We start from the raw sequence: 25,060 nt of genomic DNA, 5'->3' as shown, positions 1-25,060 counted from the left end.
TATAATAAGTTTATTTATTTTTATAAAAATTAACATGCAATACACTGTAAGCTGTGATTTTCTTTCCTTGTACCAGAATGTGACTGCTACGACGCTCGTCTACAAGCCACTAACGAGAGGAGGTCATTGGATGACGTTAAATTTATGGGACAACTACAAATACTTGTCAAGCTGCGCCCGTCGATGACGTACTCTGAACGTAATCCACCACCTTCAGCAAACCTGCTAGCTTGTTCAGGAGTTAGCTCATCTATGCTCATGAATAAGTTTTCAATATGGGTGGAAGCTGTTTTTTATGCCTAGGGTTCACTACACGACTCTCGAAATCTTATAATCCTTATGACATTCACATGAGACGGCATTTGTCACCTGTGACTAGTTGTTTTGGGGTTGTTACTGTGTGCACGCTACAAAGGTGATCGCAAACAATACTCACACGTTATAGCATTACGATCTTTGCTCTGCACAGATCCCTGACAAAACGCGCCTTATCCCCAAATGCAGGCTATTTCAGGAAATTACATTCATTTGTACAGAAACAAGTAAAAAGATAGTCTACTCCCGCCTCCTTTCCTAAAAGCCCTGAAACGCATCTTTGGTTATGCCGTAATTGTCATTCTTTCAGCCTCTCGCTCTCATTGACTGCTTCTTAACGCTACTCCTACTTGTCGATATCTCCGACAATTTCTGTTTCTATTTTGCTCACGAACAGGCATCGGGTTTCTGGGGAGAACCTGTTGAGAGAGTTATAACATGAGTCCTGGTCAGTGAGTCGTAATGAAGAAACCACAGAAGGAACTGTTAATGTGCAGGGTAAGAGGTGTATTTTATTTTGCTGGATTTATTTTATATGTGCTGATCCCCTTCTGCACCAGCAGGCCTCAGTACTGAGGAGCACTCACATGATGTAACCTCTCCCTCATCAGTCTCTTGCCAAGACTATGTTGGCAAAATAATGGTATAAGCCAAAAAATGAGTAATGGGGGCAATACAATTTTTTGCATATTGCACTATAGTGTTACTCTGATTCCTGGAAATTACATTCATACCTTTATCTTACCTAAGACATCCTGGAACAAACACTAAACATTTGTCAACAGTACCATGTATGTATGCGGCAAGTATGCATATAACTTCCTTGTCAAATGGTCTGGCTCTTGTTATGGAGCTTACATTGTGCCAGCTCTGAGATGCATACAGTCCCTTACATAATGTGTGTAGGAGAGACCTTTTTGTTGCAGCTGAGCCAGCTGCAAGCTCCACTAAGCGCTTTTTGCACCATTAGTTTGAAATGACAGCATAAGCATTGATTTTGATTAGGTACAATAAGATGTTTATGCCCTTGAAAAGGTTGGTAATGACACTACTAATGCATTGAGTCTGATTAACAATGAACTGCCTCAATCAGGCAGATGGTTTTACAAAATTGCGTAGCCCTGGACATGTTGCTAGTCAAGATGCAATGTGTGCAGTTATTGGTAAGAGTGCTTCACTTACATCCCTGACACTTCAAGCAATGTTTATATTCTGGTGTCAGAGATGTTTGAGCAAGTGTCCACTCTCAATGCACCCACAATCACAAATCTTCAGATCTGTTCAGCTGTTTAGAAAGAACTTTGGGTGGTTGTCAGAATAACTCAAAGCTTTCTTTTGTTTATATGTCTACTCCTCATATTCTTGTTTGATTAAAATTGAAATGTAGTTTTCCACAAAATAATGGTTTTGGGGCTAATTTGTGCAGACATTAAATATCCTACCTAAGCTCTGTAACTGTCCTATTTTAGCTCTTACTGAGTCAGTCTGAAGGTTACATTTTTGTATATTAAATGAAAGCTGTCTTTGTATCAAATACTTTTTTTTACAGAATGTTCCCCATATTTTTAGTCATTGACACTAAGTAGGTAACTCAAGTGTTCCCTATCTACATTTATTCCATTTAGTTCAGAATGCAGCAGCCTGGATTTGGGGTGCACATTTAGTTCAGAATGCAGCAGTCTACATCCTTAAAAAGTAAAGAAAGTGTTATCTTTGTGTTACTGAATGTACATTGGCTTCCTGTTAAAGGTGTGCACTCACTACATTGTCTTGCTTTTGATGTTTAAAGCCATTAGTGGCCTAGCTCCATTATATCTTGCTGATCTATTTGGCTCACTTGCAACTCAGCTGCTGGGAGATATTTTTCATATATGGTTTATAAAACCTGGAATAGTGGTTCATGGTATAGTAGAAAACAAGCTATAGAGGTGTTTTAAATTCTGATTTAAGCCTATATATCAAGCTTCCATTTTGTTTTGTTTTTACCATGTTTTTTTGTATTCTTATTTTTATTATTGCTATTTTTAATGTTTTCCATATAAATGTTTTGGAGATTTTGGAAGAAAGGTCCTTCACAACACTTCACAACATACCAGTGGTATTAAAACACTTTTCTGGAATCATATTCAGGAGATTTCTTATTGTGGATAAAAATTAGGACGTTTCCAGCAATTATCCAGAAGAAAATCTCAAAAATTATTAAGAAGAATATAGACAGCTAGTATCTGTAGATATTGTACTGTTCTGAGTGCCAATTCCAAATAATTGTGAAAGATATGCTGTTTCTTTTCTTTTATAACTAGTCTAAATCTAAGATTTTTGAAATCCTTATGATTAAAATCAAAGCTGTTCCTGATCCCAATTGTAGGGATATCAGAGCAGATCATTTATTGAAATAAGAAAAGCTTGGAAATGTGTAAATCTGACACTTCTATATAACTACTGAAAAACAAGCCAGCTCTTTCAAATGCTCAGAATCTTAAAGTATAGGATGACAGACAAGACATCTTTAACATTTTTGTGATGCAGTTCTACACAATATTCAGCAAATAAGTAATTAAACCTACTGACCTTTTTGACGTTACCCTGTTTCTAAACAATTCTAATCCTTGCCTCTGCAGAGAATCTTAAATACATCAGTAGAAAAACAATAGACTGTTACATCCCAGTAACACATTGAAGGTGATCTTGAATTTAGGCCTAAATCTAAGCAATGTGACTGCCCCCATAAGTGCTATAACAGATGTTTTGGTGAAATAAGATGTCCATTCAACAAAATACATTGCAAAGCACAAAAGAAACCATCTTAACCCCATGCAGATATTCAGATGTACTATCTTGAAAAGTGCAAGAAATTCACCCTTATCAATTTGTATCTATTCAGATATTGGAAACTGCAAGTGAGAACACAGGTTCCTCATTTGTTGCCATTAAAACTAGATTTTCTTTGAAAAAGATAAAAGTAAACTAGTGTAGGTCAGACTTTAACTTTGTACTTTAGATTCTTCCATAAGCAATTCCTTAAGAACTTCATTTCATATTCTCTACTTAATAAATTATTTTTTTTTTAAATTGTATTTATATAGTGCTTTTCAAGGACCCCAAAAATGCTCACAATAGACAGTACAAAAGAAAACACATTGATGCATATAAAACAACATTTCCAAATATGAATATGCGCAAGAGCTGAGGAAAGAAGTTTAGGTTTGAGAGATATTATATTCAAGGGGGAAAAGAAAAGTGAGTAGGTTTGTGAAGAAGGAGATCAGACAGGTATGAAGGAGTGAAGTTATTCAGGGCTTTGTAAGTAAGTAGGAGTATTTTAAATTGAATATGGTATTTTACAGAGAGCCAATGAAGATGTTGGAGAATGGGTGTAATATGATTGTAAGAGCAAGGTGGGTGAGAAGGTGGACAGGAGTTCTGAACCCTCTAAAGTCTGTGAACAGAAGAGGAGCTAATGCAGAATAGAAGAGAGTTGCAATAGGTCAAGGGGTTAGAGATGAAGGTGTGAATGAGGCATGACACAAAGTATGTCCTAAAGGAAGCATGTACACAATGAATAGGAGGGGCCCAAGAATGGATCCTTGAGTAACGAGATGTGGAAGAAGTATAGCCAGAGGGAAGGTAGCAAACATTTTTTCTCTCAGATATGATGTGAACCAGTCCAGGGCGAAGCAGTCAATGCCCAGCTCAAGCAGCCTAGACAGAAGGATGGAATGTCTTACTGTGTCAAAGGCTGTACTTAGATATAGCAGTAAAAGAATACAAAGAGCACCAGAATGCACAGACATGAGATCATTAGTGGCAGTTTAAGTGCTATGAAAGGGACAGAATCCAGACTGGAATGGCTCAAAGAGATTGTGGGTTTCCAAATACAAGATGTCTTCTATTGTCTTACAGGGATAAAATAGATCTAAAAGTAAAAAAAACAAACAAACAAAAAAAAACGTATGCAAGATGTCAACCAAGTGACAAAACACTCAGAGTTCAAGTGTAGCTTGAATCTATTAGTTTTAAAAAACAAAAAATATAAACAAGACCACTAGGCAGAGAATTATATTTAATTTTAAAGATAAACATGTTACAGGGATTCTGTACCTGCCCTATTACATCACAGCTGATTTCTGCTTACATAAGTTCAGTATGGGTTTAAAAAAAAAACAAACAAAAAAAGAAACACACACACACACAAATCAGGCATACAAAGAATGAGTTCTTTTTAACTTCACACTTATCACAAGAATAAATGAATATAGCATTGCACCAGTTTGCTGTATTTCAGTTGGCTGCAATAAAATAGCTGTTTATATAAAGTAAATTTGTCAGTATTCCTTCAATTTCCAAGAGTTAAACTGAATCAGTTTAAGCTTAGTTTTGGTTGTCTTCATTTCATCACATGCTCATTTGATTTACTATACTGAAGATTCATTTCTGCATCATTTCTTCACTTAATGTCTCTTCACACTAAGACATTAAGGTTGTTCTTAGATTTTCCTTACAGAATTAAGGCACTAATTATTTGATACTACACATTTCAAATTTTACAGTAACTAACTACACTGTTAGAGTTTTACAGAAGCTTTACACCAAAAGCAGTAGTTGGAAGTTTTACCTAATTTAATTAATGATCATCATGGTAATTGTATTTTGATTCAAAATGCAGCCATTGCTCCAAAAAGGAAGGAAAGTTCCACAAGATTAAACTAATCAAAATGTAAAAGTGAGCCTGAAAGGTTGTCGTCATTAGATCGTCTTTAGAAACCTGAGGACTTCTCAAAATTATTTGGTCATCTTTCTACAAATAAATAACCATATACATGTCTACTTGATCTGAAATGGGACTACCTTTCCCACTGTTTCCTCTATTCTCTCTCGTTAGCCAACTCTCAACATTGTTAAAACAATTATTCCCTACTGCCATTTTGCTTTCTCATTAACAGTTGCTTGTCTGTAGCGAAGACTCTGTCAGGATGGATGTGATGCTGCTCGAGTCAAAGTATCCATCCTCATCCTCAGAACTCAGAGTGGAGGCCACAGCTGGACGTCTCGTTTGCTGAATTTTCCTCCTGAAACACACACACACACACACACGATGCCAACTCAACAAAATCAATATGCGCAAAATATATGAATTTCCCAGTAGCCCCAGTCCGATCTATATATCCAATCAATATTAATCAGCAACAATCATTTTGCAGTGTAAAATCAAACCACAAAACATCCACTCTACAAGAACAAAGTGAAATGTAGAAAGTGTCATTGTAAGGGCATGGGTAAAATAAATGTATTCAAACATGATGTTTAGGCATGCTAATTCAAATTAAAATGAATGCAGCATCTAATTAAATGCTTCCACTCTGCAAAGCAAACTCAAATGCAGGTCATGTTAGTCTTGAAAGAAAATTACGGTGTTCAATACCTTTAAAAACAAAGCATTCTTCAAAGGACCTTTTTCAAGTAGAACAAAATAGTTATTTTAAGCAGCTTTATTTCAACCAGTAATAAAGCTCTTTGGGATGGATTTTGGGATGATGTAGGAGGTGTACAGACTTGAGCTCATTCTCCAGTGCGCTGACTTTGGCCTGAAGTGCCTCCTTCAGCAACTGCTGCTCCTCCAGTTCTCGCAGAACCTTTCGCCTCACGCCCTCCAGGCGCTCCACCTCCTCCTCGCTCTCATCCACCTGCCTTTTCAGGGACTTCACACGCAGGGAGAGCTACACACACAGACACACACAAAAATTCAAGCCAGTACACAAGCACCTGTGTAGAGAATACTAAGTGTTTGGAACTGCAGTGGGTGGATGAGTGAGTGAGTATTAATGTGTGTGTACCTGGTCTCTCTGTTCAGCATGGTGGTTTCTCTCCTGATCCAGTGTGGCACTGACATCCTTTAATTTTCGCTCCATCCTCCTTTGGGCTGCTAGAATGCTGTTCTTCTCCCTGATTATCCATTAGTACAGTATCCACTAGCAACTCAGTGTGCACACACTAGCAACTCCATGTCTACAATCCAGTTTTTCAATCACAAGAAAAAGTGCATTGATTTGTGCCGTGTGTGTGTGTGTGTGTGTGTTTAGGGGAGGTGTATACCTTTCCTCACTGCGTAACCGGTCCTCCAGCTCCTGGATCTTGCTCTCCAACAGGTTCACACCAACAGATGGTCGAGGCTGACCTTCCATATCGGTTATACGACTCCTCAGCTCCTTCACCTGTGGAGCGGATGCACAGAGGAGGAAGACATTTGCAAAGGCAAGCCAAACAGATGCAAGGGAAGTGAATCACGTCTCACATTTCACACAGATGAAACATGTACCACATTCACTTAAAATGTCCGGTCCATGTTCAGATAAAAAGTCCTGCCCTGATTTGTGTGTCTGTGTGCGTGCGTTTTTGTGTACTTGTCTTTCTAGTGAACTCTTGTCCATCTCAAGGTCGTGTCTGGCTGAGCGCTCTTGCATCAGTTCAGAGCGAAGTTGCTCCACCTTAAACAATGAAGGAGATAAACCCTGGGGATAAACAAAACTGGAGGAAAAGTGGCCATGACAATTTCTAAATATATAAACAGATGAGCAGCTTGTGGGATTCATATTAAACTGTAATATGCTGAGTGAGCAATTGAGTATCCTGGCACCTGTTCACGGCTGCGTGTGATGCGGTCATTCAGTAGTTCTTCTCCACTCTTTTCTTCATCCAGCTCAATCTCCAGAGACTTCACTTTGTCCTGAAAGGATGTACATGTATGCGCACACACACACACGTGCGCACACACACACTCTTTATGGAAGATACTACACAGATATTTGTGCAAGTTGTTCTGTGTAAGAATGCCAAAAGCTGAAATGTAATGTAATTTAATGGCTGAATATTGCTATGCATACACCTTAAATGTGACCTTTTAGTTTCTCATCTTAAAACACTCACTAGAACACTCCTACACCTCCAGCAACTGTCCTTAAAATGGAAAACTGTATGGAGGGGTAAAAGGAGGGAGAGTGAGACAGAATTTGCATGCACATAACCACACCCTGCCCCCACCTCTAGAATCCGGATCTCCCTGTTGCGATCCGTCTGGGAGGTCCTTTCTGTCTCCAGCTCACTCTCCAGGTGCTTGAGTCGGCTGCTCAGTAACTCCTTATCCAGCTGAGCACTCTCCCTCTCCTCAGAGCATGCCAACAGTTCCTTCTTCAGACGTGACACCTGACACACACACACACACACTCTTTTCTACAGTCTATGTGGAGTGCCAAAATTAAAGTTCCAAGCAAAAACATTTAATTGACAGTGTAATCAAGCACTAATAAATGAAAAAAGGCAAGCCACTGACTGGAACAGACAAAAACAAAAAAATAAATCCTTCAGATTGAAGCTTCCTCAAATCAAAATACTACAGAAATAAAAGTGGCTCTTTGCCCATGCAGGAGATTGCTGCCTCCCAGGACCACCAGAAGGGACCTGCATCTGAGAACTCGTGGATACAGGCCTGTGAATTACTGAGTAAACCTTGCAAAAACAAAAAAGAAAACAAGAATTGGGCAAATCTACCTAAAAAAAATGAGGTAGATTTCTGTTAAACAAGCTAAATAGCTAGCTACTTACATTAACCTATAGTTCATCATTAACCTAATAATGAAGTGAGCCACTAACAATGGGGGGTGGGGGGTGGGGGGTGGGGTCCAAGACTTAATTAGGGGGGACAGACTTCCACAACCCCACCCTGCCCCCAATTCCATCCATGTCCAGGAAACCACCAAGTAGTGTTAAGTTCCAGGTGCGCCTGTCCAGGTGTTGCTCTCAATCACTACGAACAGGTCTCTCTGAACTAGATTCAAGGAGAAGAACATCCAAATATATATTCATCAACCATAATCAGAAAAATGGTACACTGCAGTGGAGCATCTAGCCAATCAAAGTACAGTCAAGTCACTGGATCCTCCCCACCTTTCAGGACCATGGACAGGAGTTTGGGCACTGCAAGGATGTCCTAAAAGGGCAGCACCTCAAAACAAAAATCCAGAGAGTGGTGTCCAACCTCAACATGGCTGCAGAGCACTCAATAATCGCAGCTGCACCAAACCAAGACCAGAGCTTTCTTTGGCTTGACACATCAGTTGCAGATTTCACAGACAAAAGCCAAGGCTGTGGTTTTTATGCACAGCTGCAGCTGAGAAGGTGCCATACCACTGCTTCACAACACTCACCACTAGAAATTAAAAGCATTCTCCAGGGTTTGTTGCACTGACTTCCCACTGTGTGCTCATGCTACACTACTGTTTTGAAGAATCAGGTACAATAGGGAGAAACGGGCTGAATTTAGTAATTCAGAGTATAGGCCAATACTGGGAGATGCTTCCTGTAGACTAACAACAAGTGACGCAAGTTGATGCCACTTGAATTTCCCTATAACTGTCTCTTGGAGAAAAGGCCATGGTGTCAGTGACAGCAACACAGATGTAAAACACACCAAGCACAAGGTTTATGGTTAGCTGTCAGCAAGGGGTAGACATGCAGGCAGAACATGACCCCTTCACCTCTTCCTGCAGTGATTTGAGGCTGCCCTGCGCCCTCTGTAGATCTGTTAGACGCTCCTTGCTCAACCTCAGAGCCTCCTGCAGCTCTCGGCGTGCGCGATCCCGAAACTCATCCAGCTGAGATTGCAGTGCGTGCACAGACAGGCGGGAATCCCCCATCATCGCCTCCATCTGAAAGGCATGAGGCACACAGCATGGCCTTGATGTGACAAATGACTGAGCAAATATTGTTAACAAAAGGTTGTTTTAGCAAATGTGTTTCAAAAGTTAAACATGCACTCAAAAAATGTCCTGAAATGTCCTGATATAATGAAATTTTACTGGTATCCTAAGGACATCTGGAAACACAACAGACAAATGAAAATCACCTGCACATACTCGCTCACCTCTTTGTTCATCTTATCCAGTGCTCGGTCAAGCAATCTCTTCTGCTCTTCTAAGTCGGATTTGCTGCGGCGCAGAGACTCCCTCTCCTTTTCTCGTTCCTCCACTCGCCGGCTGAGCTCCTCTTTCTCCTGCCCCAGTCGGGATGATGTACGCCGGACTTCATCCAGCTGGATACGCAGGCTGCGGTTTTCCTCTTCAAGAACCTCCGAATTGCTACTGCTGCTACCCGATTGCAGTCGGGACTAGACCAACAAAGGAAAAAAAAAGTGGGATAGGGGAGGCAAAATGTTTGTAATTTCGTGGAAGACAAGTATTGAGACTATACTCTGTCCTGGCTGCTAGATGGTGGAATGTACTTCCACTTGCTGTCCAGATAGCAGAGTCCCTTGCAGTATTAAAACGCAGACTGAAGACCCATCTGTTCGTGGAATATTTAAATGACCACTTACCCTGCTCCTATGTTGTTTAACCGAAACTAGTACTTATTGTAGGGTATTGTTTACTATATCAATGTTGACTAACAAACTAGTATTTATTGTTGTCTTAGATAGAGCTTATGTATTTTGTACTTCTAGGCATCAGCATTGATACTTGTATTTCTACAGTATTCTAGTTAATTGGTATATTGGTCTCCAACCTACTGTACTGGCTAGGATGTGTTCTATGAGTAAATGACAAAGCAATTTTGTAAGTTGCTTTGGATAAGAGCATCTGCTAAATGCCATAAACGTAAATGTAATTGCAATTGGTTGCTCTTGACCACATGCATGTTCTTTATTTTTTGCTTTCTTAATTATGCATTTAAGCTAGTATCTCCTGCCATATGCATGTTTTACCATGCGGGCTAGTCTCTCTCTAAGGCGAGTGTTGGCCTCTTCAAGTTCCAGACTATTCTCTTTGGTGGTGCCAACATCTTGAGCTGAGGATGGTAACTGGAGCAGGGGAGACAAGGACATGTTGGGGAGGGCAGACAAAATAAGAATAATTAAAAAAAAAACTGCTCAGAGTAATGATATATTAAATACTGTGACAGAGATCTGTTATAAGGTTTCAGGTATGTGTCACAAAGGATTATACAGTTTAAAGCAAATATAAAACAAATGCAGCAATGATGAATTAACACTACAGCAATAAAAGCAATTAGCTGGTTCAGTAAACCTGTTGTGTCTTCTCAAGCAATTTGGCAAGTTCCTCTTTGTCCTTCTTTGACTGGTCCATCAGTCTTTCAATCTCAGACTTCAGCTCCAGTTCTTTGTCCTCATTCATCTTCTTCGAAGACCTAAGCTCCTCCTTCTTCAACTGCTCGGCAAGTTTTAACTGTGCTTGGTCTAAATCCCTGCGACAATGCTGTAGCTCCTGAGTATAAAAAAACATAAAATGTTGACATTTAATTGAAAAATCCCATGAAAATAATGTTTTACATATACAACTTGAATATGTATTTAAATTTACATCATAAAATCAGCTTATAGTGACCATCATGACATCATGTGGTCAAAAATTGTTTTATGATGTTACAGAATTAGGCTCAACTGAATAAAAAAAAGTTTCAAAACATCAGAGCAAATGTAGGTGATTTATGTACTGAATATTTCAGCTAAAGTCTTTACATCCTGACAGCTATCATTTGCTTGGAGAAAAGAAAATGGCCTCTGTGACTGCCCTGGGTTAATCAGCACCTAAATATTTTAATGTGCTCTGGCTCCATTAACCAAGCAGGAAAGATTGCTGCAAAGTGGCAGTTCTCCATCCCCGTCAATTATTTTGTGGGAGCACATAGTACATAGGGAGGTAAACTAATCACTAAACATTCATGCCTTTGCTCGGTGTAAGTGCTTATGTAGTCCTCAAAATATATAAATTAACTAATGAAATGATCCATGTTCAAGATTATATATAAATAAAGGACATTTTTTATGCAATCTGTATGGCCCATGCTTTATCCATACTGAAAAATGATTTCTGTGATATCATCTGTCAATACATGTAAAAGGTCCAACTGCTATCAAAGGACTTCTACAATTAAATTTATAGAAATGTATAAATGAAATGGAATGAAAAATTAAGAAAAAAAATACTTCAGCACATATAAGCATAAATATAAATATATCCTTTATGTTTATATAACAGTTTAGTTAATGCATTATGTCTACATATGCCTAGGAGGCAGGTGATGTGTGGGTGCGTGTGTGTGTTACCTGAGCTAACGGATGGGAGTCTGTCTCACACGTCTCCCTCATCCTGAGCAGCTTCTCCTCCATCTCCTTCTTTTCCTGCTGAGCCTGCAGCAGCCTACACAAAGCCAACACACTCAAGTATTACAGCACAAATGAGCATCACCAGGCTGAACACAACACATTACAGGCAATCGCTTCAAAACTATATACTACACACACAGTCCTTGAAATTTATGAATCATAAGGCCATTTTTTTATTTCTTTAATAAATGTACATTTTCAAGGAATAAAATACAATGCAAAACACATACACATACATATGTGTGTGTTTATATGTATATATATATATATATATATATATATATATATATATATATATATATATATATATATATATATATATATATATATATATATATATATATGAGAGCGAGGGGGTTAGCGTGAGTATGGTATACATACATAGAGTGACTATGGTGTGTGTGTGTGTGTGTGTAATATGCATGCATCTGGATGTATGTGTAGATACACACACACACACACACACACACACACACACACACACACACACACACACGTTCTGCAAATTACCATTGTATTTTATTCCTATAAAATACAATATATGATTTTAATCGAAGTACCCAGATTTACTTGATGCACATATGCATGCACACAATTTTTCCATTTTGTAATTAGCTATGAAGTGGGTAACCATTTGGTTAGCAAAAGTCACTTAAATCAAATATGATTTATTAGGTTAGTGATAAATAATCTTGTGATTTAATTTTGATGAGGAGAAACTTGTGTGATTATAATTCCCGACCTTAATAATTCAGTGTGATTTCAACTGATTCAGTTATTTTTTGTCAACAACCACAATAGTAAACAGTTCTCTGATCATGAGAAGCATTAATAAGAAAGGCCAGATTCATTCAATGTGTATTAAAACCCACAAAAATCGAATACAACAACCTTTAACTAATACAAACAAAATAACTCAAACTAGTCAAAGGCTGCATTACTTGTTTTGTTAAAGGAGCAATACATAGGATTTTCCTCATTATAAAATAATTATGATTATATAATAAAATTAAATAACAGTTCCTTATACAAAAAAACCCCCCAAATATATATATATATATATATATATATATTTTTTTTTTTTTTTTTTTTTTTGGGGGGGGTTCAGGTCATTAGAGTGACCATGACATACAGCAGTGCACCAAGTTAGAAGCTGAACAGGAAAATATTGTGTATTGCTTCTTATAATAAGTCAATCAGGCCCTGCAATGCATCTACAGATCTCTCTCACTTTTGAAATGCGCTGTGCTGCCCTTGCCTGGCAAACAGAAACCAGAGGTGCATTAGTCATGCATTAGGAAACACAAACCAAGAAGCATTCAATACAAAAAACACACATTATATGACCACATAACACAACAGATGTCTGCAATTACTGAATAGAAAATTAAGGACAATTCTCAGAGCTGAAACACTAAGGCTAATTTCTTGCAGCTGGTCCAAATCTATAATAGCATTATTTTTTAGTTGATGGTTTACTCGTTCTCAAATATTGCCTAGTGGATATGCCACATTTTTTGCTATGAAATTATCTTTCTGGTAAGTTGCTTATTAGACTGGACCGCACTCTCCTTTTCATAAGATTCTGTGTGGCAAAAGAAGCCACATTTTATTACAATGATTTCAGATTTTAGACTGACCATAATTCCCCAAACAGTTTCATCCTGCTTTGGTCAATGGAGGGAGTGCTAATTCAAAATAGAATCTCCATCATCATATAATCTGGGTCCGAAAAACTGCCTGCTAAAGAATTAATTCTTGGGATACAAAAAGTTTTATTACTACATACTAATTGTAATTGAAACTACTCTATGAGAGCTGAACCATACTATGCAAGCATTACAGAGACATATTTGTGTTGAGAGAACAAACAGGACAATGCTCAAATATTAGCACCCATGAACTAAAGCCATTATCTGACAACTTGTTTGCTTTAAGTAGCTACGATGCAAGTCAAAGGAAAGAGATTGGACCTTTTTGCCTAGAAGATGACAGGATGGGTTGGGCCTTGGATAAGCCCTTCCAGCCTACAAACTATTCAGGGTGGAGCTGTTAGACATACAAATGAATTGACAGTATCTCTTCAGAGGTTATAGACAATAGTGACTAATACACTGGAAGAGCCCTACCAGTAAGTTGTGTATACATATGATAACATTTAAACATGGTTCTAAGAAGCAAAAAGATCTGCTACACCTTTAATAAACATTAGGCTGAACTTTGGCTTTACTTACGCATTCTATCCTCATCCAGACACTCGGCAACGATACTTGAACACAAACTGAAAGTGCCCTCTCAGTGGGAAGCTCAATCTTTGAAATACCATAGGGTCCCTGGACCGTTACAGATTACTTTACTGTATGTGAACTGGGTCCCATATACATAAAGATTACAGTTGAGTGCAAGAGCAGTCAGACCGTTTGGGTCTGGTTGAAAATATCAGTACTGGAGTTGCCACAGACATCAGGGGTTTTGGTTTGTTTGAGGTCATCCTGTAACATAACTACAGTTGGGCTTGAGATCAGGAATGCCAGTGTGCCTCATAGCATCTGCCTAATACTGTGTGCTTTTCACCGTTTTCACTGCTTGGCGCCAAAGGGCCTTCCCAGCTATTTTAACGTTACAACATGTTATATAAATTTGTGCAAAGTGGGGAGACTCACTCTTGTTTGACTGATATCATCTGCTCGCTCCAACAATCACCCTGTTCCTTGTAGCTGTCTAGCTCCTCCTCTAGGGCCAGAATGGAAGCGTTCACCTTCTGACGCTCCTCCTCGATCTCCCGCTGTGACTAAGAGAGATGGGGAAGAAAACCAATGAGGTCTATCTTAGACCCAGCCCAGCTGTTGTGCTTTCATTTTCCTACAATCAAGAACTACTGGACAGAACTCATCTGAGTAAAGTGTGCACTGTATAGATTAAATATCTTCAATAAATTGAGCAGCCTATAATGGACTAAAAACTGTGTGTGTGTGTGTGTGTGTGTGTGTGTGTGTGTGTGTACCTGTGACACATGCTCCATGCTCTGTCGGAGGGCCTCCATATCTTGCCTATACTGCTCTCTCAGCGCCTCCATCTCTTTGTCATGAGAGGCCACCTCATCCTTCAGTGCCCCCTTCAGAGCGGTGAGCTCCCTCTCCCTCATACGCAGAATCTCCTCCTGCTTCTGCCGCAACATCACCGCCTCGGACATCTCTGCCTGGACCGCCATCAAGTCCTGCCGACACACACACGATCCTGAATTACAGAGGGCGGCTTGTGTATATGTTTTTGTACATCAGTTTGAGGATATGTTTACGTGAACAATAATATGCATGATTCACTTTTCTTGCTTCGATGCACTTCCAAATATTAAGGAAAATTTTGCTTATGAAGTAATCACATGCCACAATATAGTAATCACATGCCACAATATAGCCCAACTGTTGGACATGTCTTCCAATGTCTACAGAATGGTCCACATGCTGTTTCGTGGGTGTATCTTTGTGTGTGTGTGTGTGTGTGTGTGTACCATGTGCAGCGAGTCTGTCCGAGTATTCTCCAATACTCTCCTGAGCTGCTCCTGCAGTTGAGCCAGCTCATCCTCTTGCTGATGTAAGCAAGACTCCACCCCCTCCTTCTCCATGCGCAGCTCCACCAGTCTGAGCACAGAAAGTCAAGCCACCAGTGCCAAGAATTTCTTGTTGTTGTGTTACATTTTTCTTAAAGTCATCCATCACTATAGAACACTATAAACATTATAGAATAGGGTGTGTGTTACGTGCACACACATGTGCACCCCTCACACATTTGTTGTTCTTACTGGTCCTGAGCAAGCCCTAGTTCTCTCTTGATCTGGTCCAGCTGCTGTTGTAGCTGCTTGGTCTTCCTCTCATTCTCCGCTGGCACAGTCTTCACACCATACTCTCCCGGTGTTGTCTGCGGAACCCACAAACATACAACTTCAAATATTCAGACCAGGTACACCATTTAGTATCACAAGATTCCGCACTAACCAAAAAATAAAAATGACATACAGCATGAATTTTGACTGACCAAATATGCTTCCTTGGACAAAACTGACCAAATGATACTAGAAATGAATACAATAACTAATTAGACTAATGTTATTGTATAAAATATATGAACTATATAAAGGCTCCTAGATTTCACTGATTTTTTTTAAAGCCATCATTGTATACAATAACGTTCTAGAGCCATATGTGAACATATACACACTTTAGTCACCCGTCTCTTGCTAGGTTTCAATAGGAACAGCTGGCTGGGCCAACCCTGCCCTACAGATGTATGTTCTGTTGCCACTGCTGTCATAGCAACCACATTTTGACTACCATGCACCTGTTTTGCAGCAGGATCATATGCTGGTGACAGGAAATGCATTGCTCCAATTGTCAATTTTTACCCAATAATGTCTAAAACGTAAACTGATACGGATCTAAACACGATGAGGTCTGTGCACTGACGGCAACAAAATATTACCTCTAAAAATAAATGATAGGAAATTTTTTTTAAATATATTATATATATATAAATAAAAGGAAGTATAAAAGAAGATCATTACGCTCACTGAAGATGGATAAGCTTTAAGTATCCATTACATAATCTAACACTATAATACTATAATAATAATAATAATAATAATAATAATATAATAATAATAGACCTCTGGGCCCAAACTGTCACTTGTAAGTGCATATCATTGTGCAAATAAAATAAAAAGTAAAATACAGTAAAATACAGTAAAATACTACTGTACACTGAAACGACGGAGAGAATCAACAGAAAATGTATCACATGTAAAAATGAACTTCTCTAAGACTGCTATAAATACTCTATACTTAAACATCACTGAACACATTTAAAATGATACAATGTGTCTCCACTTCTAAAAAGCTAAAATATGTTACTTAAATAATTGTCCCAGAATTGACATGTCATTAACAAGTAAAACTCTGAAACAACCAACCTCTGTGCATTATTGTCTTTTCTACCACCATTACATTACAAGGCAAATTTATTAGATATTGTGGGAAAGTTAAACAGCTTCTGCACATATTAAAGTTAAAATAGTTACTCATTCATTTGTAAAACCAGCCCAAGGACTAAAAGCCTGATTCAGACCTAGTGCAGACACTGAACACCATGAGATGCCAAGCACTGTGGGCTTCAGATTGTCCACATTGCTCATTGTTCACATCTCTTGCACCACTCTACTTGGCAATTGTGTACTTTAACCCCAGAGCTAGGACAGCCCTGTTGGGCAAAGCTGCTCAAGCAGGAAGCCTGAAGCTTCCCAATGTAAACACACACACAGCTAAACATCAACAGAGCTGGATAGAAGTACTGGTGTTGATCACTGAAGATGAACGAGAAGTCCAAGAGGACAAAAGGACACCAGAGGTACTAGCAATGAGAAAGGCTGGCATCCACTTCACCAAAGCCCACAAGTACACGTGGGAAAGCATCATGTATGGTCACATGCTGGCACATACTCCTTCCACTCCTCAGTGCATGTGACCCCACAGTCACTTTGCTCTTTTACATTTTGCTCTTGTATAAGACCAGCTATGTATATACTGAGAAACATCCATTTAAAGGACAGCTAAACTTATTTATGTCAGACAAGCTTTTCACTAATAAGTTATAACCAAGTGCTGTGCCTTGTTTTGGTGGGCTAATTCACCTCAATATTGGTCTTCAGAGCCAGAAAATAGGATTGCCATCACAAAGTCATTGATACTTCAAGATGGACACATGAGAGCAGCAGCACTGATGATAAGCCTCCCCTCAAAAGTTATTGGTTCCTGGTCTAACGCTATTATTGATGTAGCACAAGGACTCTTAACTACGAGCTCCTAATCAGTTTTCCTTATTAGGGCAGCAGTTGCCAAGTTACTGTAGGTGGGATGATCCATATATGGGAGAAGCAATAGTGAAGCAATACTACAACACGCACGCGCACACACACACACACTTCTTGATGTAGCTTCCTCTTTTACACATGCTGACAAAAGAGGCCCAGTTCCACTGAGCTCTGGAGAAGGCAAATGACTCAGGTGAATACAAGCATGTTAACCTTTATCCCACTGAAGCACTCCTGAATGAGGCTGACTTTGCGTCTCAGGGAAACATCACTCTCAGTAGACCTGATGGGGTGGGAGAAAAAGGAGAAATGAATAACAATGAGTCAAACACTTTTTCAAAAGGCTGAGGTATCTGTTAAAAGGGATTTTTTCAGAAAAAGGACAGTTTTGGCTAAGATAAATCATGGCCCAACTGAAAATAGCCCAACTAAAAAAAGGTAAAGTAATTTAATTGTGATTGAGAGGTAAACAAAAAATGGCAATTTGCTTACACTGGAAAAGTAAGACTGCATTTGTAATGGTTACTCATTTGTTTTAGAGGGGAAAAAAGGACTAGTTTACCCATCTTGGAGGATGTTGTAAATGGCTTGTTTGAGTTGGGCTTCCTCTCCATACATGGAATTTGTATTCTGACTTTGGCTCTTCAGAAGTTCAGGAGCCACCTGAAAGAGGAGAATAGAGGCTTCAGAGGTACTGGCACATCACATGTGTTCACTATATGAGTATCAGAGAGGGTTACTGAAGACATTTGGCAAAAGTAGAACTCGGTTATTAAAAATGAAAAGGCAGCTCCCTCTGGGGGTGCCAGATACCCCTGAACAGCTTATAAAATAACCAATGCCAGAGTCTAGGCAAAGGGTTAGCTGGCTATCTCTGCCATTGTAGCAGATTCATTTCATTCATGTGTTAACAGAATGTTGGCAGAGTAAACAAATGTTTATGGTTAGTTGACTAGTTAGGATGAAACCTTCATACAAAGTGAGCATATTATAACCAGAAATATATACAGGTATAAAAAGAAATATTTAAAGACAAAAAAAACCAAAAACATTAGATTTTATTGTATATTGTTCTTTTGTTTATACAATAGCAATAATATAATCTAAGAATTCAACATCTCAAAAAAACAAATCATTTAACACACTTATCGATTTATATATTAAATCCATTTTATTTTCGATGAGTGATTTTAAAGACAACCTAATTTTTTTTAATCAGGTAGAAACTACAGCTCCAAGTTGCACTGGATATAACTATTGTATTATTCCAAAGGTCTGCTAAAAGGAGAGAAAGGCCATGATGCGACCCAGTGGCCATGTGCTATGGTAGACCCACACTGCCTGCCAAACAAAAGCAAAGGACTATAGCAGACCCATAATACAGTGATGCAGTTTCAGGAAATTCTTCATAAATGCTTTAAATGCTACCCTACACAAGCTATATAAACACTTACATGCTTCTTTAATATAGAAGGTGGTGTTTCCATAGCAACAGACGTTTTTGGTGACAGACAGAACGTAGGTGGCTTTGATGCAGAAACAGCAGGCACCTTGGCCACTGATGCAGAACCCCGTCCGAGACTGCTGTAGGTTGTTGGCGTGGGGGACTTGAGGGTGCAGGTCGACTTTGTGGTAGCAATGGGAGCATACGGGTTTATAGTTGGTGATGGTGGAGGCTGTTCTTGAGGCTCCTTATGAGAATCTAAGCTGCGAGAACGCCGTCGCTCATCAAACTGTAGATGTGTTCGAGCTCCAGAGCGTCCTCTAGTCTGGCTGGGCATGCCAGAAGTGGCATTGCTTGGGCCACTGTTATTGAACTTACTGATGAGTTTATTAATGGGAGCTAAAGATTTGGTGTCAATGGCTTCACCTGTAGGCTCAACAGATGCTGGAGGCTCAGAAAAAGCCTCAGCTGATGTATACTGACTGACCTGTTTTCCAGTCACAGGCCAATTCGACTCAGCTCCACCATTACCAATCTGGCCAACCCGCCTCAGCCCCGCTTCATTCAGTCCTCCAAAGTCTTTCTTCTCCAAATCACTGGCTGGAGGAGTGGAGGTGGGGCACTCTTCTGAGCCTCCCTCGCCTTCCCCATGACTCCCTGCCTGTCCATCACCAGGTGGCCTCCTCAAAATGTTCCCAAATTCAGAAGCAGATTCCTCAGATGGTGAACTTGCTTGCCCAAATGGTCGATATGGGTCCTTGGGAGTCTGTGCCCTATCTCTCTGCCCTCGAGGCAAGCTGATGAAGGGGGAAGAATGTCCCGAGGCTGGAATCTGATCTGGGGGCTGTGTCTTTAGCTGTACCCCATAAGAGTCCCCCTTCTCCCCATCCTTCAGCACAACGTAGGGCTGCCCCGAGATACCCTGAACCCTCACTGCCACTCCATACTTGGAGGATGGAGGGGTTCCGCTGCCTCCAGCACTTCCACCGACACCACGACTCCTCTCCACGTAACCTCCACCTGTGTCGTCCAGGTCCTTGATGAAGCGTATTTGAACACCGTAGTCCAGAGGAGGCTTTCTGTCTGCTGAGGGGGAACTCATTGTGGCTCGCTGTGAACATGAGATTAAAAAAGAACATTAAAAAAAGAATGAACTCTTGTTCTATTAGACAGAATTCAGTAACAGTGTAGAACAATGATGTGGGTACAGGCTGTTCTTCTTGCTCAGTCTCAAATAACGCAGGCTACATGCAAGACTGAGTCAGCTTAGAAGCATGTTTGTTTAGGTCCATGTTTTTTGCGCCTACGGCCACCATAAATATCCAAAGGATGAAGAGAAAATAAATGTAAACTGATCCCCTTGGAACATGAGACTGAACAGACAACTCCTTTCAGTGTCAAAATGCAGCGCACGGGAACAACGCAATGCAAACTTTTTTTTTTCTCTAACTCAGTAGACAGTATTACAGGATCACCCAGACTCAAAAAGGCAAGATTTAATATTAATGATGATTTCCTGTTATCAAGTATCATAACTGAAGACAATAACAACTATTGAAAATTTAAATCAACATTGCAAACAGGATACTTTTACATTCAGTTCTCAGTGGATGTCATCTGCTGCACATGTCTGAGAGTTATGAATATTGTTCCAGCGGGTAGGAAGGAGTCCTCTTTTCCTGCAATGCTATCTAGTCAAAGATGCTCATCAAGCCAGACAAAAAAATAAAATTAAAAAAAAAGAACTGCGCTCAGCAGTTAGCACTTTCTGCCTGTGTTTAATCCCCTAGGACACTGCACAGGCAGAGGTTCAAGAAGATTCACTGACTAGCTTCATAGGAAGTATGGGTGGAACTAAGTTTTAACCCTCACCCTCTCAGACTGGTATCCATCATAGAAGAGATGGCAAAGAATAATAAAAAATGTATCAAATTAAATAAAATAAGTGCTGATATTACCTTGGTCATTTTTACTGTAAGACTCAAATCTAACAACATAATTTCATATTCATAAAAAACAATGATGAAAATCTTCCATGCTTGTAAATTAAAAGTTACAGCTCTGCCAATGGAAGAGTATAAAGCCTTATTCTCACATGCCACCTAATCTGTGAAACTGCCCTTTGCCAAATCACTTTATTTAAAAAATATTGAATACTTGCAAGTGGCTTGGAGCAGACTCACTTGGGTATATATGATGTTTAGGCTCCAACTACTATAGATCCCACTACTGGTTAACCAGCATCTACTGCTGAATATTTAAGTTCAATATGTCTGTCATGTGATCAGAGAGAGAGAAAGACAGACAGTGTAGCAGTGGGTCTGATCCAGTTCTGGTACATTACAGGTTAATCCCCATCTCTGTTTCTTGACTGCAGGTTCATACAATAAACATAAAAATCAATCAAAAATAAATCTCGAAAACTCAAAATAAGATTGTGTTTGTGAATTCATTAATCAATTTGCTCTTAGAAAAGAAAAAAAAAGCCACCTAGAGGTTTCCCAGGTGTAGAAGGCCTGGGAAATACTCATCCTAATGTCCTAAAGCATCCGAGCAGAAAACATCTGCAGTTATGCAGTGGGGGGCTCACTCTCTCCCCATCTAATCTTCCTATTCTGTTTATCTTTTCCACTTGTTAGATCACAATGTTTTTCTTCCCCCATGGTACATATGTGCTTGCAACCTCTGCTATCTGGCTTTGGTTCAAGTGTGTGTGTGTGTGTTTGTGTGTGTGTGTGTGTGTATATATCTGCCAGAACTGGCCCTGAGACTTATACAGTTACAATGACCAGCATTTAGGAATCTTGGCTGTCAATTAGTAACCAACTGTTAGTGGGGAGGGGGATTACAACATTACAAGAAGTACTCTGGTGAGGTGTTTGTGAGGCTGATGAACACCAAGTCAGCCATTGTCTTGCACACACAGTCAGAATTCCAGACATTCTCACTGCACATACACTGCTGCATGGGTTCAATGAAGACAGTTAGGAGAGTGACACTGTAGTGTCCTAAAAGAGGACGGATGGTATGTGAATGCTAAGACCTCAGGATAGGGCATGATTCCAAAAGCAGCATGCAAGCGAAGGTCACAATCATTAACCAATCCTCTATTTCTCCAAATGTTGTTCCCAAATCTCCAAACGCTAAGCCATGCTTTTCCCAGTAGTAAAGAAAAGAAAAGCAGGTGGTCTTTGGAAAACCAAACATTTAAACATCAGTGGGAAACACAAGGTGTTTAGCATACAAGATCATAATCACAATTTAAAGATTCTCTCTTAAATGCCAAACATTTGTTACTAATTGACACTACAGAAACAATACAACTAAGAAATGTCACAGTTACAAAAAAGTAATAGGTGCGGAAATATGTATAGCTGACGAGGCATATTTTCCCCCCAGAAACTGAATTTGCCTTCTGTTTTGAATACACAAGCTGTTGCCAGATAAGGCACTCCATGCCAACCTCATGATCTTTTTATGGGAAAGAGAGTCACACCAACTCCTGTTTCTGGTCCATCTGTGGTTTCACAAGATCTGTCTCCAGTCTCAAACCACTTCTGTTCAGGTTTCTTTTTGGTCATTGTCAGGTTTGTATTTACTTTCATATAGACATTGATATGAGGTACAAAGTTTCCTTATTTTAAAAGTAACATTAGCCTCCATATGATTTTCACAAACCTGAGCTCAGACCTGGCATCAGAAATTTTTCTGTCATCATCAGAAGGAATGTCACTGGACCCGAAGATCGAGTCTCAGTATCAGGTTCAGGCCTGTGGACATGACGTGAATGAGTGGTCGAAACGACGCACAGACTCATTTCCCTTTCCAGTATTCACAGATGTAAACTATGTAATCTGACGAACTTTACAATGTCATTACCCAGTGAGTGCAACTACACAATATAAAGATATATTACTGCAACATAAAATTAGATCTTGTCAGAGGTTTGTAATGTCATTAATGCAGCAGTCTCTATTAAGCCCTCTAGGCATTTTACACCTGTGGGAGCCATTAATTCTGAGCAAACGGAAATTCTGTTTTTGATTTTGATCAAATGAAGCCTAAGGGTATTTTTCTTTCTATGGTTTAGAAAAACTCCACGTCCTCCAGACATGCGACTTTTCCACAACACTGCACAATTTAATTGCGTCATACCAATCCAGCAGGTCTGTCAGTATCGGTGGGAGCGAAACCCAATGCTTGTTTGAAAGACTGAAACGCTACCTTATTCAAAGCTAGGCGATGTTTTTTCAACATCACTATTCGCATGCGAAAGCTGTAATTATATAAATATGTTATAAAATAGATCTAATTTTATTTCTATCTTATTGTAAGGTCGTATACTGGTTGCAGATTAAACGGTCAACTTTAAACACGTAATTGCCCGGGCCTAAACACATTAGAATGAATATTGTCACATGGTCCAAGTCTACGAAGGTGGGATATCATTTTCAAAACATTAGTTTACACTACATCTATGATTCAAGTTTTTAAAAGGGTTGTTAGGCTTTAAACACAAGAAAGCTACATTACTGTTGTGAACCCCCAAGCAGAGTATTTTCTTTGTCATTAGCAGCACATAGCAATCTCAATAGCAAGACACCCTCAAAGCAACAGGTGACCAGTTTGATCAGCAAACACGGGTAAAGGTAGACGCAATGCAAGGATAAAACTAGATTTAATGGCATTCTAGCGATTGGCTACCAATGATTTTTGGTATGTACGTGCTACCAGGTATAAACACAGACAAGACCAGGCAACCCAGCACGGGTAAACATTAGCGTTCCATTTGCTTACCAGAAAGACTATCCCAGTCTTCAGGTTATGGCGACCAATGGCGAAATCAGTTTCCCCTTGAATGTTTCAACATGTCTATTGAAAATGTTCGTTTTGAAAGAGGATTGAGAGTTCATGCACCCCGATGTCAGTCTTAAAAAAAAAAACAAACAAAAAAAAAAACTCCAGGACAACCTGTTGCATTTGCGTCAGCCATCTCTTAACCCGCCTCCCGAAATCCCCGATTGGCTATAAATGGTTTAAAGACTGCGTGCAAGCACAAGTTATTGGCTAATACATAAATTCCAGTATTAATCGCTCTTTTCGGGTACCTGTTGTTTATCCCAAAGTAATGTAAAGACAATTTACATTCAGAGTTTGTTTTTTTGGCTTAAGATATTTGCTAAGTGAAAGACAAAAACCCCATCCCCCCTTAATCTATATCCTAAAGCCATACGATATGTCACACGGGCATTTATGATCTAGACCTAGGGTAACATAAGGTTTAGACAATATGGGGTATATCATGAGACCTCATGGTCTTCTTAGTTTACATCTTACTGACAGAAAAACACCGGAGCTAGGAAAAAGGCATAAGATAGGCGATAGCACCAGCGAGGAATGTCTTAAAGGTGCCGGACGTTTTGTTAATTATACTGAGTTAGGAGTCAGAAATCATTACGAGACAATGTCAAACGAGACAAATATACAAAAGTAGATTTTTTAAAATCCCTACTCGAAACACAGGACATGATGTCACAAGATGTATCCCTAAACATCATGTGAGTGGACAGAGTTGTAGCGAAAATGAGCAGTGGGAAAACATGGAGCAATGAGGAGGTAAAATTCCTCATTAATATTTGGTCTAATGAGCATATCAGTACTTAGGCACAAAAATGTTTAAAAATTCAAAATGCAGTTGGCAGTGGTTGAAATCCTTGTGCTGTTTTGCATCCCTAATGCATTTTGCCAGGTCTTCAACAGGTAAAGATAACACCTCACATACACAAACCCCACATGAGCAATTAGCACAGCATAGTGCCCTGTTTTCGTTTAGTTTGCATTATCATAGTTATTGCTGCAAAATATGCAGCATAAAAGTTGTTTACATCTTTTGGTCCGATGGTAAATATGTAAGTGTGAAGACTAAGCAAACCAGAGCTAAAAAGCAACAATATATCATTTTCTGCTTTTGTTGGCAACAAGGGAACCAAACTACAAATATAAACAAGTGCAATAAATTGGATTATTATTATTATTATTATTATTATTATTATTATTATTATTATTATTATTATTATTATTATTATTTTGTTCTGGATTACTTATTTTTTGTTCTAATTCTTCAGAAACATAACTTTAAACTAAAGTAAATCTTGCTAAATGACAACAGAATTTTTTTTATTTTGCATTGTTTGTATAAAAGGTAAAAGTAGAGATAGCTATGTCTGAAGGGTCAGCACACAAAACTGAGACAAGACAATGC

General features: G+C 39.2%; 1 protein-coding gene and 1 long non-coding RNA gene across 5 annotated transcripts; one reads left to right on the top strand and one right to left on the bottom strand.

Moving 5' to 3' along the window:
• Positions 1–210: 210 nt before the first annotated feature.
• LOC113572625 lies at positions 211–6,705 on the top strand. The gene is made up of 3 exons (XR_003410141.2): positions 211–415; positions 713–813; positions 6,462–6,705. It is a non-coding gene; the product is annotated as an uncharacterized LOC113572625 (long non-coding RNA).
• On the bottom strand, positions 4,362–23,768 carry cgnb (cingulin b). 4 transcript variants are annotated; one of them, XM_027002352.2, is made up of 22 exons: positions 23,596–23,768; positions 18,809–19,909; positions 17,917–18,017; positions 17,568–17,637; positions 15,294–15,409; positions 15,003–15,132; positions 14,496–14,708; positions 14,155–14,282; positions 12,723–12,749; positions 11,432–11,525; positions 10,392–10,589; positions 10,070–10,165; positions 9,233–9,475; positions 8,847–9,017; positions 7,354–7,515; positions 6,950–7,039; positions 6,717–6,800; positions 6,409–6,527; positions 6,150–6,258; positions 5,869–6,032; positions 5,738–5,766; positions 5,253–5,384 (listed from the first exon to the last, which is right to left on the bottom strand). In XM_027002352.2, exons 2-22 carry the CDS (start codon positions 19,898–19,900, stop codon positions 5,338–5,340), a joined length of 3,483 nt encoding a protein of 1,160 aa, XP_026858153.2. In that variant the 5' UTR covers positions 19,901–19,909; positions 23,596–23,768; the 3' UTR covers positions 5,253–5,337. The 4 variants fall into 4 exon arrangements, with proteins under 4 accessions (XP_026858150.2, XP_026858151.2, XP_026858152.2 ...); XM_027002349.2 differs by lacking the exon at positions 5,738–5,766 and having other exon boundaries at positions 4,362–5,384; XM_027002350.2 differs by lacking the exon at positions 5,738–5,766 and having other exon boundaries at positions 4,362–5,384; positions 14,155–14,276.
• Between the last annotated feature and the right edge of the window lie 1,292 nt (positions 23,769–25,060).

The sequence above is a fragment of the Electrophorus electricus genome, chromosome 8 (assembly GCF_013358815.1).
Source record: "Electrophorus electricus isolate fEleEle1 chromosome 8, fEleEle1.pri, whole genome shotgun sequence".
NCBI classification, from domain to species: domain Eukaryota; kingdom Metazoa; phylum Chordata; class Actinopteri; order Gymnotiformes; family Gymnotidae; genus Electrophorus; species Electrophorus electricus.
Note: the sequence above shows the minus strand (reverse complement) of the source record. Positions and strands in the feature narration are given on the sequence as shown.